This window comes from Salmo trutta, chromosome 5, assembly GCF_901001165.1.
Source record: "Salmo trutta chromosome 5, fSalTru1.1, whole genome shotgun sequence".
Taxonomy (NCBI): domain Eukaryota; kingdom Metazoa; phylum Chordata; class Actinopteri; order Salmoniformes; family Salmonidae; genus Salmo; species Salmo trutta.
The window spans coordinates 66,491,914-66,505,591 of NC_042961.1; the positions used below are offsets into that span (position 1 = coordinate 66,491,914).

Consider the following 13,678-nt stretch of genomic DNA (forward strand, 5'->3'; position numbering starts at 1 on the left):
TTTAGAGTGGTGACAAAAGACAGGCATAACGCTTAATGACCTTCTCAGTTCTTTAACACACAACTTATGAAACATTTATAATCAAAAGAACTTCATGACAGGTAAAACATGTCTTTTCAACCGTCAGTATCCTAAAAATATTGCGGCATGTCACAGGTCCACATGTACATAAAGTTAAGTCCTGGTGGCGCAGTCAAGCATGGTACTTGCAACATTGGGGTTGTGGGTTTGAGTCCCACAAGGGACCAGTAAGAAAAAGTACTATGTTCAATAACTCATGAGACAAAATAGTGTACACATTTTATTGGCTGCAAGCAAATCCTCAACATTTGTGTACTAACTGAAATCTCATTTAGCAGCAAAGTATTTGACGTTACTATGAAGTATTGAGGATGCAGACACTACGGAATAGCATTTCCGCTTTTAATGTATAGTCTGGCGAAGCGGCAGGAGTCTCAGGGAGCACACCGAGGGCAAGCTCCTTCCACATAAAGCATTGTTCCAGCGCTTTTGACCTGAAGACGAAACACAGAACCAAAATATTCAGCTGTACACAGACACACAACAGTAGGAAAGTCTACATGAGAGTCAATTCTTAAATGAACTGGGAATAAAGTTTAATTTGATGACTGGATCAATGAATGATACTGGGATTACTGTACCTCCAAAGTTGATATGAATACAAGTCTTTCTTGCACCAACATTGCCGGGCCTTCCTTTTGCCCAGTTCTGGTGATCAAAGTCAGAGCCATCGCTCCAGAACCACCGCCTGTCCTGAGGGGGGAAAGTGGGGTTTCAGAATACGAACTAAATGTAGTCCTACGTCTACCACCTGAAACAACAAAACAGTTAAAGCTACCACTACTTCCAAACCCTCCGACTGGGACTGTTGCTTGTGTAAAGAACAACATGGAACCAAATCCTCACATCTGCAATCATCCCAATGCATTTCAAAGACCATACACATGTTTACAAGAAGACTGTCCAGAATTGATCACAGTTATACTTACCTAGAACCGTTTCACATGTGTATAAAAGCCTCCTACTGAAGTTGACAGTTAAATGTAATTTAGTAGATTCTCTCATCTAGAATGACTTACAGGATCAATTAGGTTAAGGGCGTTGCTCAAGGACACGTCAGATTTCACGGAGTGAGCTCTGGGATTCAAACTAGCAGCCTTGCCTTTATTGGCCCCATGGTCTTAACAGCTACTCTTAATATTTTGTATGGAACCCATATCAGTAGCTGTTAACAAGCAGCAGCTACTCTTCCTGGAGTCCACACAAAATAGCATTACACAACTGACAGAACTACAAAAAATAATTACAGGTGCCTACATGCCACACCTCACGTTTATTTTTTGAATCCAGGTCTGCTCTTCACTTGAGCAATATGAGATGGAACGGAGTTCCTTGCAGTAATGGCTCTATATAACACTGTGCTTAATGGTCCCACCTTAACAGAATAAAATCCTCCAATCCAGGTAGGAGGGAAACCAACAATCTTGACCAAGAGCTGTAGAAACTGATCTTCCTCTGAGCTGTGCACAGATGCCAGGTTTGCGCCCAGGTACTCCACAACGTTGGGTACAGACACCAGTTTATCACCAAGGGACACACAGTTCCGCTAGAGAAGAAAGTATTTATTTAACTAGGCAAGTCAATTAAAAAACATTATCTACAATGACAGCCGAGCAGTAGATGGAACAAGACATTTCATGTATTAGTCAGTGTTGCTGAGAATTTGTCTTCTGGACTCAACCAAATATTGACCACCACAACAAATTCCACTTTTAAAACACTCTTAAAGATATTAGTTTACCGCTGTCTTAAAACCTGTTTGGGCTAGGGGGCAGTATTGAGAATTTTGGAAAAAAATATGTGCCCATTTTTAACTGCCTCCTACACCAACTCAGAAGCTAGAATATGCATATTATTGTTCAGGTTTGGATAGAAAACTCTGAATTTTCTAAAACAGTTTGAATGGTGTCTGTAAGTATAACAAAACTCATATTGCAGGCAAAAACCTGTGAAAAATAGATTTAAAAAAAAAGAGAATTTTGTGACTGTACTATTTAGTGTCATTGTTTTATAGATACCATAGTGAGAAAGGATTCAGTTCGCAACTCCTAAGGCTTCCACTAGATGTCAACGATCTTTATAAAGTTGTTTGAAGCATCTGATGAACAGGGAGCAAATTAGAATGCAAGGAAGTTGACGCGTCATCACTTCATTTTTTGCGCCTGCGCATAAATCTGAGAAGAGTGTCTTTGTCATAATCGTTTATTCTAGACACTTGATAGGTTGTGTGAAAATATTACTGATGTTTCACGTTAAAAATGGACCAAAAGATTAATGCTAAAATACGATTGACATGTTTGAACAAACGTAAATAGATTATTTACTAGGTTTTTTTTAGCTTTTCGGCGTGACTTTACACCTACCAACTCGTTTTGTGGGAGCCTACTGAACGCTAACTATTTGGTGTTATTTGGACATAAATTATGAACTTTGTCAAAAGAAAACCACATTTGTTCTGGACCTGGGATCCCTGGCACTGCCTTCTGATGGAGATAATCAAAGGTAAGGGGATATTTACAATGTTATTATCGATATTAGATGACGCTAACTGTATAGCTTAGCTTATTGTTCTTAGCATAGTACCCAGTTTATTGCAAAATGTGATTTCCCAGTAAAGTTATTTTGAGATCTGGCCATTCGGTAGCAATTACGAGATGATAATATATTATTCTTTGAATGACAATATTATAATTTACCAATGTTTTCGAATAGTAATTCCGTGATTTGTAATGCTAGATTCACTGGGAGCATTCGAGCCGAAAAAAATTCTGAATTTCACCGCGACTGTAAATGCTGTTTTTGGATATAAATATGAACTTGATGGAACTAAAAATGCATGTATTGTATAACATAATGTCCTATGAGTGTCATCTGATGCAGATTGTCAAAGGTAAGTGCATAATTCTAGCTAGTTTTCTGTCTGTTGATGCCCTTCTTTGAATTGGCTAAACATTACACGCAGCTATTGTCAATGTACTCTCCTAACCTAACTTTATGCATTCTCCGTAAAGCCTCTGAAAATCAGACAGCGTGGTTAGATTTAGGAGATATGGAGGAAAATAGTTGATTATTTGAAATGATTATTCTTGCAGTTTTGAATTCCCCGCCATGGTCACATGACAATGAATCCCAATACCGGGATACGATCGGGATAAGATCCTCAACAGGTTTTTAAGATGGGAATTTTCTATACATATTTAATGTGGAGTCTTGCCTCCTGTATACTGGAACCCACAGGACATGGTTTAAAGGGATGTTCAGTATTTCACATCAGTCATGTGTTACCATTTAAGAAAGTATTACCGTTAAGTCAAAGAGCTAATTTCATCTACACTTCCTCTTCAAATTCACAGTAGATGGTAAGGGTTATACCTCTGCTTCAGGCCAGCTCCTTGTAGTCTTTACAAACATTAAGCAGCGTGATCCATATTTTGTCCAACCGGAAGGACACAAGTCTTCTTCTAGAATTAAATCTGTACAGAGAAGTCACATGTGGCTTTAAACGCCAGTGTACAAATCACAGCTACAATATTATTTGTAGATCAGTCAGTCACCTATGCTACAAGAAAAATACAGAATGAGTCAAGAAGAGTGGACTCTTACTTGCATCTCCTAGAGCAAAGGCAGCACTGAGAATCAGAAGACTGGTCAACATGGTCATGGAGTCTGAGAGAATAAAGAGTGAAGCCATCAAAACCAGATTCAACTCCACATACAGTAGATTAGAACAGGAATGTCTGCTTTCCTAAATGCCAACCTATTCCCTAAGCAGGGCTGAGGAGAATTTTTGGGCAGGCATTTTCCACTCATACTGGAGTAATAGAGGCCTAGTTCACAAATGTAGAAATGCCCTGCAGCTTTGGCTATTGCCAAATCTGTCAGAATGCAGGCATTATGGTTGAACCATATTATATTCTGGTTCTTTTATTATCCAACAAAAAATAAACACAAGACAAAAGGCAGGTAAGCCTTAGTGGCATGTAACACCAGTAGGTAGGGTGAAATGGCCATCAGGAAATGCAGTGATATGCTGTGATCTGGCTTTGCACATCCATGTTCTCTACTTTCAGTCTGGCCCAGCATGGTGGACATATTGTGGGGGGGGGGTAGCTAGACAGCTGAGCACAACATGGAATCCATGTTTGATTTGGGGGGGGGGGGGGGTAAAAGTAAACACGGCATGTCGTAGTTTCTTGTTCACTGAGACATAGCGCAAATGGCAACCAATCAGAACAGTCTACAGGATTATAGATGTAAGACATATTCTGCTAGCAGGTACCATCATTGGACCATGTCTCATCTCATAAGCTGTAACAATTCCCTTACAGTTAAATTAAAGGTCTAATACTGGGCTAGCAACACAATACTCAAGCTAGGATGAAGAGGACATTATGCCACAACACAGGAAATTAAAAACATATAAATGTTTCAAAAGCAGGAACTTACTTTAGCCAACCAACAACAGAACCAATAAACGAACTGGAACACCACAAATGCAGAACCAACCCAGGTAGAACAAGCTGCTTTTACACCAAAGGAATGGAAGAGGAATTGGTAATTAGCAGAGTGAGTTCAGGTGTGGTGAGTTAGCAGGAGAGGGGCGTGTCCAGAGGGTAATTGGGAGTTTGTGGAATAAGCATTATCCTTCAAAACAATTGCAGGGCCACATATTCACTATGGGCTCTGGTCAAAAGTAGTGCACTTCATAGGGAATAGAGGGCTATTTGGGATACAGTCACATACAGTATTAGATGAACAGATGTTGAAATCTCACTTTCTGAAATATTGCCTGTGAGTTGAGTTCTAACTCTCCCTTTGGCTGAGATTGAGTCCTATGTCTCCCTCTTCTCCTTTTTAAGGACCCATCCAGTGAGACCCCTCCCTCTCGAGTTATGTGAGGCGGTTGGTGGAGATGGCCGAAGCAAAAGTGTCGTTTGAAGTTGAAAGCAAGTTGAGTACAGTTAGCGAGAAAAAATTGTGGAGAATAGTAAAGTCCAAGAATGGAACAAAAATGGGTTCAAATTGTGGAAAATGAGTCTGATTAATCGCTGTTTGTTGTAGTACGTGATGTCATCACGTAACTATAAAGATTAAATCCTTTAATTATAAAAGTAGTGTTTTATTTGGCTTTTATTATGCCCACTGCATGCAATTATTTTTTACCATATATAAAAATAGTTTTTTTTCAGGACAAGGATTATTGTGACTTTCAAGAATGCCTGAATTGCTTCACCTTGCTTTTCTGGTAGGCTCGATGCAAGTTTCTCCATACAATTATTTCAGACATACAATGCAAGTTCCACCATGGCACGGACCATGATGATACATTGGCACAGACCATGGCGGTACGTTGGCACAGACCGCTTGTTTATTCCACACTCTAGGTATGTTTCTTTTGGGGGGGGGGGGGTGAAGTTATTACGTCCAGTTGTTTTTATCGACACAAGACAGTTCAACGGAATCTCACTGTAGCAGGCAATTGTCACATATTTTTTCTATGCAAACTTTCTAAATGTCGACAAAATGTTTAAAGCTGAAGGTCTGGAGGAGGGAGAGTGAAAGTAGGACCAGGGTTTGTGTTGTTAGGAGAGGAGGAGGGGAGAGAGGTATGGGAGAGGGGAGAGGGGAGGAGAGGAGGAGGGAAGAGAGGTATGGGAGATGGGAGAGGGGAGGAGAGGAGGAGGGAAGAGAGGTATGGGAGAGGGGAGAGGGGAGGAGAGGAGGAGGGAAGAGAGGTATGGGAGAGGGGAGAGGGGAGGAGAGGAGGAGGGGAGAGAGGTATGGGAGAGGGGAGAGGGGAGGAGAGGAGGAGGGGAGAGAGGTATGGGAGAGGGGAGAGGGGAGGAGAGGAGGAGGGAAGAGAGGTATGGGAGAGGGGAGAGGGGAGGAGAGGAGGAGGGAAGAGAGGTATATGAAAGAGGAGAGGTTAGGTGAGGAGATAAGAGGAGGAAAGATGACCGGTCAAGGTGTTAAAGGGATATTGTGAGATTTTGGCAATTTAGCCCTCTTTCTTTAGTTTGAAGGAAGTTTTTTTAATTAACTACTGTAGCTTCAGCACAATTGCTAACTATGAGAGCAGATCCCTAAGACATCTAGTCATTGCGCTGACGCTAGTTAGCGATCGATGGAAAAACTACCTTCAAAGTCCTTCAAATTGCATACAGAGACAAAATCTGACTCTGGTGTGGTGGCTAATTTCTGCATTACCAAATGAGGAGAGTTACAAACACACCAGTCTGAGTTTAAACTACATCTTTAATAATTAAGATACTTTTCCAAAAGCACTTGACCTTCAATAATGCACTCTCTCGAATGAACCATTGAAAAAGGGAGGTTCCAACACAATGGCTACTGAGATATTTTATAGGAAATATCCACCCTCCTTTGACATGACAAACCACAGATCTTAGGAACAGTTCAGTTAAGTTTTGTATGAAAAGATATATATAAAACACAGCAGACAGCAACTGCTATCTCAACAGTGTTCATTATATAGACCGGTGTCTGGTCTCCCTAGAACTGTCCCTCCCTGGTACGGTATTGAACAAAACCATTAGCTCATGTCCTCTGGAATGCTTTTTAGGCGTTCTTATCAAAATACACCATAAATCTCCTCTGTCAGTGCTATCTCATAGAGGCCCATCCTCAGTAAAACACCTCTTGTTCCCACTCCTGGACAAGCTCACTGAGGGGAGTAACTTGCGCACAGACATTGTGGAGACAAATAATTGGTTCCCCATTAATCACGCCATCCCTCCCCATGGTTTAAGAATAGGTAAAGACACATTCACATATGAAGACAATGTTTCATTCTGTCCTCCTCTCTTGCTGATATTCTGCATAGCAACAGAGACATGTAAAAAACAAGTCTGACCTCTCCCCTCTCTTGGCCCCAAATGACTGAGCCCCAAATGACTGAGCCCCAGCCAAGGGTTACGTGCAACTGAAAGACACCAGAGTCCAAAGGACACTCTCTAATGACAAGTATCTCACATAAGCATATTATACTAATAAAACATCTTCATTATCTATGTTACCCAACTAATTCTGATTCATCCACCACACTGGGTAAGAAGAAAAAGGTTTTAATTGCCAAAATATTGCACTATCCCTTTAAGGAGGAAATAACACTGGTTCCAATCCAAGTGCCATTTATCAAACTCCAGGCATTGCTATGGTCAGATGACATGAAAATAGAGCTCTTTAGTTATGAACATCAGTGGTGGTTTTGGTGTGGAAAAACAGAAGCATTTGCAGAGAAGTACCTCATACCTACAGTAAAATTTGGTTCTGCATCTTTAACGTTTATGAAGATATTTTGCTACCACTGGTTCTGTGACGCATTTTGAGGTCAACGGCATCATAAACTTGACCAAGTACCAGGACATTATAGCCCAAAAAAAACGAGTTCTCTCTGTTAGAATGCTGACATTGACCGCAAGTGAATCTTCTAGCAAGACAATAGCCCCAAGCACACATCAAAATCCCCAATTAAATGGATAAATTACCTTATTGTTGCAATATCCTGCTTCTTTTATTTTTACTCATCTATCAATAGGTGCCCTTCGTTGCAAGGCATTGGAAAACTCCCTGGTCTTTGCGGTTGAATCTGTGTATGAAATGCATTGCTCCACTGAGGGATCTTACAGATAATTATATGTGTGGGGTGCAGAGATGAGGTAGTCATTCAAAAATCATGTCAAACATTATTATTGAACACAGAGTGAGTCCATGCAAGTTATAATGTGACTATATAAGAAAACCTTTACTCCTGAACTTGTTTTGGTTTGCCGTAACAAAGAGGTTGAATACTTATTGACTCAAGACTTTTCAGCTTTTCATTTTGCTTTTTTTATCAAGCTGCATTTTTATAGTGAAAATTATTTTCCCCAAATGAGAAACTCACGCGCTGCAAATGTATTCCAGTTAGGCTCTACACCCATTGTAAAGTGGATTAATGTGTTTAATTTTTAAGAAGTTATTTGGCCACTTTAGTAGTGACACAAACCTTATCAAAACATATCGGGCGGCAGGGTAGCCTAGTGGTTAGAGCATTGGACTAGTTGCAAGATCGAATCCACGAGCTGACAAGGTACAAATCTGTTGTTCTTCCCCTGAACAAGGCAGTTAACCCACTGTTCCTAGGCGGTCATTGAAAATAAGAATTTGTTCTTAACTGACTTGCCTAGTTAAATTAAAGTAAAATAAAAACATTAAATTACACTTTCATTTGAAAAAGTAGCCAAAAAAAAGTTATGTGCTGTTTCTTGAATTACACTGGACATAAGTGATAATATATCATTCATAGTTTATAGGGTAATATTGTCACCCATCAGACTATTCTTGATTTAATCTTGTAAAGATACTAAATGTATGAAATTTGTTTTGATTTTAAATGGACAATTATAATACACCTGTCTCGAATCAGGGGCCATAATGTATTATTCCTGCCCAGGTGAATTTAGAATTTGGCTAGATGGGAGCAGTGTATGTGCAAAGTTTTACGCTGATCCAATGAACCATTTAATTTCTGTTGAAAATGTTGCATCAACAAATGTGTTTATTAATGAAGATTATCTGACTTAGGACTCTAGGCGCAATTTATATTTTGGCTACTAGATGGCAAGTTTTGCATTTCTATTCAAAATGTTGTTTCAAGTCTGCTCGAATGTGCCTAATTGATCAATATATACATTTTCAAATAGATAACTGTACACTCTCCTCAAACAATAGCATGGCATTTTTTCACTGTAATAGCTACTGTAAATTGGACAGTGCAGTTTGATTAACAAGAAGTTAAGTTTTCTGACCAAATAAGACATGTCTATGTCCTGGGAAATGTTCTTGTTACTTACAACCTCATGCTAATCACATAAGACTACGTTAGCTCAACCGCCCCGCATGGGGGACACCGATCCCGAGGTTAACTAAAATTGGATAATTTAGTGTGTGTGTGTGTGTGTGTGTGCGCCCACTCGTGCTTTTGTGTGATCCTAGACCCATCAAAACCTCACCACTATTCCACCACTTGGCCCAATCTGATCCTACAGCAGGCCAGAAGCCTGTGAGAACGGGACACTATCGTTCATCACACCTTGTAACTATTCTGCTGTAAAATCTCGTAACCCAAGGAGTTCTCTGCAGCTACCACCACAACATCTATTTTCTGTGATTTATGTTCCATTTCTGTGGTACAGTTGATCACCATGGCTATGAATGCTAAGAAACCAGCCTTACTGAAACACATGTTATTCCTATCACTCTCTATTGGCCTCGGCATACTCACAGGGAGCCTCTCAGGATCCCTCGAAACTGGACCCATCTTCCTCTACTACTCTCTTCACTGCCTATGAAGATTCCTTCATAGAAAGTGAAAGTCACCCAGTAAAATATTACTTGAGAAAAGTATTCGGTTTTAAATATACTAAAGTATCAAAAATAAAAGTATTAATCATTTCAAATTCCTTATACTATTCCTTATATAAATTCCTTATACTAAGCAAACCAGACGGCACCATTTTCTTGTTGTTTTTAATTTAATTACAGATAGCCAGTGTCACACTCCAACACTCAGACATAATTTACAAAGAAAGCGTTTGTGTTTAGGGAGTCTGCCAGATCAGAGGCAGTATGGATGACCAGGGATGTTCTCTTTTAAGTGTGTGAATTGGACCATTTTTCTGTTCTGCTAATCATTCAAAATGTAATGATTACTTTTGGGTGTCAGGGAAAATGTACGGAGTAAAAAGTACATTATTTTCTTTAGGAATGTAGTGAAGTTGTCAAAAACATAAATAGTAAAGTAAAGATACCCAAAAAAAACGAATTAGTATTTCTTTGAAGTATTTTTACTTAAGTACTTTACATCATTGGCTAATGGCGGACATCGGGATCTCTCGTTGGGTTAATGAGGCAACTAGTCACACCTGTGACAGATCCTTTAAAAGGACAGGTGGAAGAGTAGACCATAACTCACAGACAACAGAGAGAAGACCAGTGAATCCCTTGGAAGAGTGCAGAAGGTGAGATTGTGTCATTATTTAATAGACTACCTGCATCTCAAATGGCACAGGTCAATGTAGTGCACTAAATAGGGTGCCATTTTGTGGAGTGACCCCACCGCCCTTGCATTTAAGCACATAGACTAATAGTTACCTTTGCAGTAAATGGGTAGTCTCTGACTAGATCTAGGCTGCTTCCCAATCCCTATGTAGTGCATTATGGGCCCTTGCCAAAGATGGTTCACTACATAAGAAATGAGGAGCCATTTGTGAAGGATACATATTCCTGTGTGCCAGGCTTATCTATTGTATGTGGTTGAAGAGATGATACCTGAGTTTTGGCAGAAGACTAGTAGCACCGTGTTGCCAATACTCGGTTCTTGGGGTCCTCAGGACTGGGTTTAGAAAATGCTGCCTTAGCAGTTGCTTAAGTGTTGTAATTAACACAGGGTTTCCTTAACCTCTCCTCTAGTTCCACCAGCCACTCCACTGACTTGTAATATTCCAGTACTATCACAGCTGATTAAAATTCTCATCTAATCCTCTCTCTCTCAGGAGACCTATCATCATGGCGACATTGACCATCATTCTGCTTGTCAGCACGGTTTTTGCTCTGGGAGGTAGGAGTTACATACCTCACACCTGCATTTTAATTAACATTAGTGGGTGTTGCTCTGTCCTATTTCACACATGCAGATGTGAATTGGAAATGTTTTCATAACCGGTTCTCCATGGGACACCCTCTGACACTGGAATAATGAAGGTTGTGCCTTGCTGAATGGAACATAGATGGCTATACCAACTTATCAGTTCACTGACATGAACTACTGGCCCAATTCTAACTGCTAGGCTACCTGCCACTCCTCTAGTTCCAGAGATGTATATCGGTGTCTAGATGCTGGACTGAGGTATTCTGATATGATTGGTTTAATCATTCAACTGTATGAATGGCTTGTCTAGCAACTATGAAGAAATGACACTGATACAATTTACCCCCACTTTTACAGTCTTAGTGTCATCAGCAGTTATACAAAACACAGAAACTGAATTCTGACTGTGTGGGCCCTTTAAACAAGTAGCAGAATTTCAATTTTTAGCCAGGATGTCCCTAGGTTGCATCTGAAATGGAACTCTATCCGTATAAACTACTTCTGAGTAGGGTCCCACACGGGAGGCAACCCAAGATTCCACATGCAGCCCAAGCTTCCAGAATGTTATGTCTACGTTACAATGTATGTTACCTGTGTGTCCAGATGCAATGAAACGACCCAAGACCCCTTGTGAGCGTGCTAGAGATGCTGTGATAAATGGCCCGCCTGGAGTCTACGTCCCCACGTGTGACTGCCAGGGAGAATACACCCCTGAGCAACACTGGGGATCTACAGGTTAATGCTCATCCAGTCTTGTGGGGACACACAATGCAGTCCCATTTAAAATCCTATTTCCCCTACCCTTAAAACAAAAGTCGTACCTTAATTCTAACCTTAACCCCCTTGGAAATAGCATTTGACCTCATGGGGACTAACAAAATGTCACATGTTTGTTTACTTTTCTTGTGGGGACTTATGCAACAGCTTTTTAACATGTCCACTTCTGGTAGGTTCCTCTTGGTGTGTTACCAGAACTGGACAAAAGATCCCGGGTACTGAGACTCCACCAGGCACTGCTTCTGTCAAATGTGCATGCAGGTACACTCATTCACTAAATGTTCATTCTTTGCAGCTTGTTCTGAGTGTTAATATTCGTTTTTTTGTTTAATTATAGTGGTGCTCGCTGATGAGAAGCATTGGAACCAAGACGTTGAGAAGACTTTGCAAAAACATTGGAATTACTTTGATGCTTGTCTTTACAGTACTATGGGTGTTGATTCACATTCTATATGAATAAATCCAGAGCTAAAATTGTTGCTTCACTTTCTTTATTGTTGGTGTGATATGCTGAACCAGTCCATTTCTGGGAAATGGAAGGAATAAGGCTATGGTGACCGTATTACCACCACACCTGTGGTCATGAAGGCAGTCAATTCCATGTGACCACTTAGTCATGGTAATTAGGCTTTTCCAAGCTATGATGCTGGTCATTAGTAGCCTACTATACTTGATAACTGCCTGGTACTCAGCACTTTATTGCCCTCTAATCAATGCAAATGTAATTGCAAATCAACTATTGGTCACATGCATGTTATTAGCAGATGTTGTGGGTGTAGCTAAATGCTTGTGCTTCTAGCTCCGACAGCGCAGTAATATCTAACAAATTACACAACGTGTATACATTTAAGTAGGAATGAATAAAGACTATAAACCTATGGAAGAAGTCAGAGCGGAATGGCTTAAGATACAGTATATACATATGAGATGAGGACTGGCAGATATGTAAATATTATTGACGTGGCCAGTGATTCCTAGCCGCTTCCTATAGGCAGCAGCCTCAAGTGCTAGTGAAGGCCTTGCGAGAGTAGCTATTAAGTCTCTCGGTTCTGGCTTTGATGCACCTGTACTGACTTTTCCTTCTAGATGATAGCGGGGTGAACAGGCAGTGGCTCGGGTGGTTGTCCTTGATATTTTTGGCCTGCCGGTGACATTGGGTGCTGTAGGTTTCCTGGAGGGGGGATCATTTGCCCCCGGTAATTCCTTGGGCAGACCGCACCACCCTCTGACGAGCGTTGGCGGCAATACAGGATGCTTTCAACTGTGTATCTGTAAAAATGTGTGGGTTTTAGGTGACAAGCCAAATTTCTTAAGCCACGAGGTTGACGAGGCTCTGTTGTGCCTTCACCACACTGTGTGGGGTGGTTCATTTGTCTGTCAGTGATGTGTACGCCAAGGAACTTGAAGCTTTCCACCTTCTCCACTGTGGTCCCGTCAATGTAGATAAGGGGGTGCACCCTCTGCTGTTTCCTGCAGTGCACGATCATCTCCTTTTGTTGACATTGAGTGAGAGGTTGTTTCCCAGGCACTACACTCCCAGAGCCGCCCTCCCTGTAGGCTGTCTCATCATTGGTAATCAAGCCTTTTAGGGTTGTCTGCAAACTTGATTGTGTTGGAGGCGTGCTTGGCCACGCGGTCATGGGTGAACAGGGAGTACAGGAGGGGGCTGAGCACTCACCCTTGTGCGACCGCAGTGTTGAGAATCAGCGGAGTGGAGGTGATGTTTCCTACCTTCAGCACTTGGGGGCGGCCTCTAACTAAGTCCAAGACCCAGTTGCACAGGGCGTGGTTCAGGTCCTCGAGCTTAATGATTATTAAATGCGGTGGTTCGTGCGAATGCTACCATCTATCCACAGTTTCTGGTTAGGGTATTGAATAGTACAACGCACAGGCATTTCCTGTTTGAGTTTCTGCCTATAGGACAGTAGGAGCAAGATGGAGTCGTGTTCAGATTTGCCGAAAGGAGAGCGGGGGAGGGCCTTTTAAGCATCCCGGAAGTTTAAATAGCAATGGTCGACTGTATTAGCAGCGCCATTAGGACAGTCAATATGTTGAAAGAATTTTGGCAGCGTAGTCCTTACGTTTGCTTTGTTAACCTGTCTGGGCTAGGGGGCAGTATTGAGAATTTTGGAAAAATATGTTCCCATTTTTAACTGCCTCCTACACCAA

At 41.1% G+C, this 13,678-nt stretch overlaps 2 protein-coding genes across 2 annotated transcripts; one reads left to right on the top strand and one right to left on the bottom strand.

Moving 5' to 3' along the window:
- Positions 1-288: 288 nt before the first annotated feature.
- LOC115194823 (ladderlectin-like) lies at positions 289-4,616 on the bottom strand. Its single transcript, XM_029754737.1, has 6 exons — positions 4,528-4,616; positions 3,685-3,747; positions 3,454-3,554; positions 1,457-1,627; positions 663-774; positions 289-515 (listed from the first exon to the last, which is right to left on the bottom strand). Exons 2-6 carry the CDS (start codon positions 3,740-3,742, stop codon positions 424-426), a joined length of 534 nt encoding a protein of 177 aa, XP_029610597.1. The 5' UTR covers positions 3,743-3,747; positions 4,528-4,616; the 3' UTR covers positions 289-423.
- A 5,431-nt stretch (positions 4,617-10,047) lies between these two features.
- LOC115194841 (saxiphilin-like) lies at positions 10,048-11,983 on the top strand. The gene is made up of 5 exons (XM_029754764.1): positions 10,048-10,103; positions 10,638-10,702; positions 11,336-11,467; positions 11,683-11,770; positions 11,847-11,983. The coding sequence occupies exons 2-5, from the start codon at positions 10,651-10,653 to the stop codon at positions 11,857-11,859; spliced, it is 285 nt and encodes a 94-aa protein (XP_029610624.1). The 5' UTR covers positions 10,048-10,103; positions 10,638-10,650; the 3' UTR covers positions 11,860-11,983.
- Positions 11,984-13,678: the final 1,695 nt, after the last annotated feature.

What these genes read in the sequence shown, in the direction of transcription:
- LOC115194823 (XM_029754737.1), bottom strand. Translation starts at nt 3,742, where the DNA reads ATGACCATGTTGACCAGTCTTCTGATTCTCAGTGCTGCCTTTGCTCTA. An exon ending in CTTTGCTCTAGGAGATGCAA is followed by an intron (nt 3,555 to 3,684) that starts GTAAGAGTCCAC and finishes TTCTCTGTACAG; the next exon opens with ATTTAATTCTAGAAGAAGAC. An exon ending in GAGGATTTTATTCTGTTAAG is followed by an intron (nt 775 to 1,456) that starts GTGGGACCATTA and finishes TTCCCCCCTCAG; the next exon opens with GACAGGCGGTGGTTCTGGAG.
- LOC115194841 (XM_029754764.1), top strand. Translation starts at nt 10,651, where the DNA reads ATGGCGACATTGACCATCATTCTGCTTGTCAGCACGGTTTTTGCTCTG. An exon ending in CACGGTTTTTGCTCTGGGAG is followed by an intron (nt 10,703 to 11,335) that starts GTAGGAGTTACA and finishes CTGTGTGTCCAG; the next exon opens with ATGCAATGAAACGACCCAAG. An exon ending in GCAACACTGGGGATCTACAG is followed by an intron (nt 11,468 to 11,682) that starts GTTAATGCTCAT and finishes CACTTCTGGTAG; the next exon opens with GTTCCTCTTGGTGTGTTACC.